This window comes from Cardiocondyla obscurior, linkage group LG07, assembly GCF_019399895.1.
Source record: "Cardiocondyla obscurior isolate alpha-2009 linkage group LG07, Cobs3.1, whole genome shotgun sequence".
Classification (NCBI taxonomy): Eukaryota; Metazoa; Arthropoda; class Insecta; order Hymenoptera; family Formicidae; genus Cardiocondyla; species Cardiocondyla obscurior.
Window position 1 is genome coordinate 4,935,515 of NC_091870.1, and position 3,662 is coordinate 4,939,176.

At 40.0% G+C, this 3,662-nt stretch overlaps 1 protein-coding gene across 1 annotated transcript; it reads left to right on the top strand.

Annotated features, from left to right (window-relative positions):
- The first annotated feature begins 1,068 nt into the window (after positions 1–1,068).
- On the top strand, positions 1,069–3,417 carry LOC139104070 (uncharacterized). Its single transcript, XM_070659295.1, has 2 exons — positions 1,069–2,323; positions 2,459–3,417. Exons 1-2 carry the CDS (start codon positions 1,069–1,071, stop codon positions 3,415–3,417), a joined length of 2,214 nt encoding a protein of 737 aa, XP_070515396.1.
- Positions 3,418–3,662: the final 245 nt, after the last annotated feature.

The window sequence follows — 3,662 nt, forward strand, 5'->3', positions numbered from 1 at the left end:
AGGAGCGTCGGGAAAAAGATAAAAAGACCGGCCCCGTGCGGATCGGGGCTCTCTCTCGTGAAAAATAAAGTGGTGCACATAGAACTCGAACAAACAATTATTTGACCATCCTGAAGAAAATCTCCTACATTAGTCACACTTACCTTAATTAACGGATCACTGCGGATCACTAACCTCACACGTCAATCAACAGAGTCGATAATATTATCAAACTGTCGATAAATCAATCCGCACCATCTAGCGACGCGAAAACGAAAGGGACATTTTTTGAGACGTAAAAATGACGACGGAGAATCTTAATAATTTTACTCTTGTAACCAAAATTATAATCGCGATATCTTTATTTATAGACCACGCAGCGAAATAATAAAAAGACTTTTATTATATAAGTCGACCATAATCAATGCAATATGCCTATTAAGAAAGCGATTGGTTGAGCCGTTATTGAGATCCGGTAATCTACGGATTCTCAAAACGTCGTCTCGCGTAATAGAGGCACGACAGTGCCTCGCTGCGCCTATTCTTGGCGCGAGGCACTACCGTGCCTCTTGATTAAAGAATATTTATGGGGATTAGTTTTGATACTTCGCCCCAGATAATTTTTTATAATCAAAGTGAGATTATAGTTATTTCCTTTTTTTTTTTTTTTTTTTGCCAAAGTACACAGTTTATAAGCTCGTTCATATTGAAGATGTTACTTTTGCTTATAAAAAACTAGTTTGAACACACATTGGTATCTGTAAATGAAAATTGATATTTCACTGTGCATGAGTTTTTAACATGTGAATATTAGTTGATTGCAGCTCCTTAAGCGCATCACCGATTATTTATTATTAAGAAATATTATTTCATTATTTGTTTTAACATGCATGCAATTTGTTGTATAATTCTATTTGTGTTATCATTGACTTGTCTCATTATAATCATGTAACTTTCCTTCCTCAGATTTCATTCTAGCTTATTTACAGGAAATTTAACAAATTTTGGAATTATACAATAGTGGTGGGGTCGCTCTGTGGCCGAACCAATAACAAAACTAAGCGAATTGTTTGATTATTCTGAGCCACCATGACAACTGCAAACTCAAGAGTGGAATTGCAGAAATCTTTATTTTTTTTAATTCAAAATGCTACAAGTTTCGATGAAAGTGAAGAAGCTTGCACAAACAGACCGTTTTTACAAACTCGACTAGAGATACTAGAACAGAACTGGAAGAGCTTCAACGATAACCACGAAGCAATTTGTTTATCATTGTCAGGAAACTTGGTGGATCAGCAATATATTCGGGAAAAATACTTCGAGCGTGCTCAAGCCTTCTACGCATACGCACGATCCCAATTGATGTCTCAGCTTGAAAATGTAGAGACACCCTCAATCGCGACGGACTCGGTCCTTTCGGAAAAGGGGGCAACAGCTTCAAAGTTCCCACGCAGCGCCTTGCCCAAAATAAAAATACCGCCATTCTCAGGAGATTATAAAATGTGGAGAGCCTTCCGAGACTTATTTACATCGCTCATAATAAATAACCCTGAATTATCATTGGTAGAGAAGATGCAGTATTTAAAGATAAGTCTACAGGGGGAAGCAGCCCGATTAGTAATTAACTTATCGGCCTCCGGTGAAAATTTTGACATTGCTTGGACGCTCCTGAACTCCAGGTATGAAAATAAACGTTCGCTGATATCAGCTCAACTGGACAGAATAAGCAGCTGTAAACCGCTTAAAGCTAAGAGTGCCCAAGGTTTGAGGGCGTTACAAACAACATTATTAGAAGCTCTAGGTGCATTACGCACATTAGACTGTGAAGTCGACAAATGGGATCCGCTGCTTCTCCATCAAGTCACGAAGCTGCTGGACGCTGAAACACGTGAAGACTGGGAGCTTAGCATAGGATCATTGAATGATTATCCGACGATGACAACATTCAACAAATTCTTGGACAATCGTACTAGAGCTTTAGAAAATCTGAGTACAAATACACATTATGAACATAATAAGGAGAATCAACGCGTTTACGCAACCACTTCACGCCGAAACACGGCAAAAAGTATTGCGCATGCTACTACCTACAACCCGACTCATCAAAGTGATTGCCTAATTTGTAAGGAGCAACATCCTTTATTTAAATGTGATAAGTACTTGAGGATGAACGCAAAGGATAGAAATAACTTAATTTCTAAAGGAAAAAGATGCTTTAATTGTTTGGGATCACACCAGGTAAAACATTGCAAATCTACAAGGAGATGCCTCTCGTGCGGACGTAAGCATCACACCACATTACATTCCAAGGACACACAGATCAAACATAACCAAGATTTTTCGGGTACTAATTCTAATGTGGCTAACACTACCGCCTGACTAGAGGCAACGTCAAGTAATACTCAAACAAGTGAAGCCGATACCGTCTCTGTCCACCTGACCGAAACAACTATACCGACACATTCTATAACCCTTCTAGCCACGTGTAGAGCGCTACTGAGAAAACAGGACGGTGAATTCCTGGTGGTCAGATTGTTACTGGACCAAGGTGCTGAGAAGTCCTTGATTGAGGAAGACACGGTGAGACAAGCTGGACTTAAGCGTTATTCTGATTCTACAGCCCTACTGGGTATTGGAGGAGTTATGTCAGGAAAGACAAGAGGACGCGTAACTATACAGCTAAATTCCATTTATGATAAAAGAGTAAAATGTACAATGGACGTGCTTATACTGCCACGCTTGACCGCTAGCATACCCCCTTTTAGCCTCAAGAGGCGTACATGGCCTCATATTAAGGAACTCCTTCTAGCTGATCCTGACTACGCGAGTAAAGGAAGCATCAACATTATTATTGGCGCCGACCATTTTGGTTTGATCATTAAGTATGGACTAATCAAAGGAGATGCCTCGACTCCGTTGGCGCAGGAAACTATTTTTGGTTGGGCGCTTTCTGGTCCAACTTCTTTAGAGCCGAAACTATCTACCAGTATCAATGTACACCACTACACAAGTAATCTCAATTTGAGAAATTTGATTTCTAAATTCTGGAATCAGGAGGAAATTCACAGTACAATAATGTTAAAAAGAGATCCAGAAGAAGAGAAAAGCGAGCAACATTTTGTGGCTACTCACTCACGTGACGAAACCGGACGCTACGTCGTCAGACTACCCTTCAAAGAGGATCCGATCACATTAGGAGAATCGAAAGTTAGAGCTCTAGGTTGCCTTAAAAGAATGACGCAACGATTCGTTAAAGAACCCTCCTACCACGACATGTACGCCGGTGTTATGAATGAACTAAAGAAAATGGGTCATATGATTAAGGCGAATCACTCTGAAGAAAATGCCCATCCCAGCTATTATTTGGCACATCATGGAGTCGTTAGAGAGGAGAGTCGCACAACGAAATTGCGAGTTGTATTTAACGGTTCAGGCTAGACAGATCTTAATCGTTCGCTTAACGATTTTCTCTATACCGGGGAAAGACTACATACAGACATAACAGAAATCCTCCTGTGGATTCGCACACATAAAATTTTATTTGCTACGGACATACAAAAAATGTTCAGGCAAATAAGACTTCACGAAAAAGACTGGGATTTCCAAAGAATATGGTGGCAAGAGGAAGATGGATGTTTCAACATTTACAAGCTAACTACAGTGACATTTGGTCTGAATTGTGC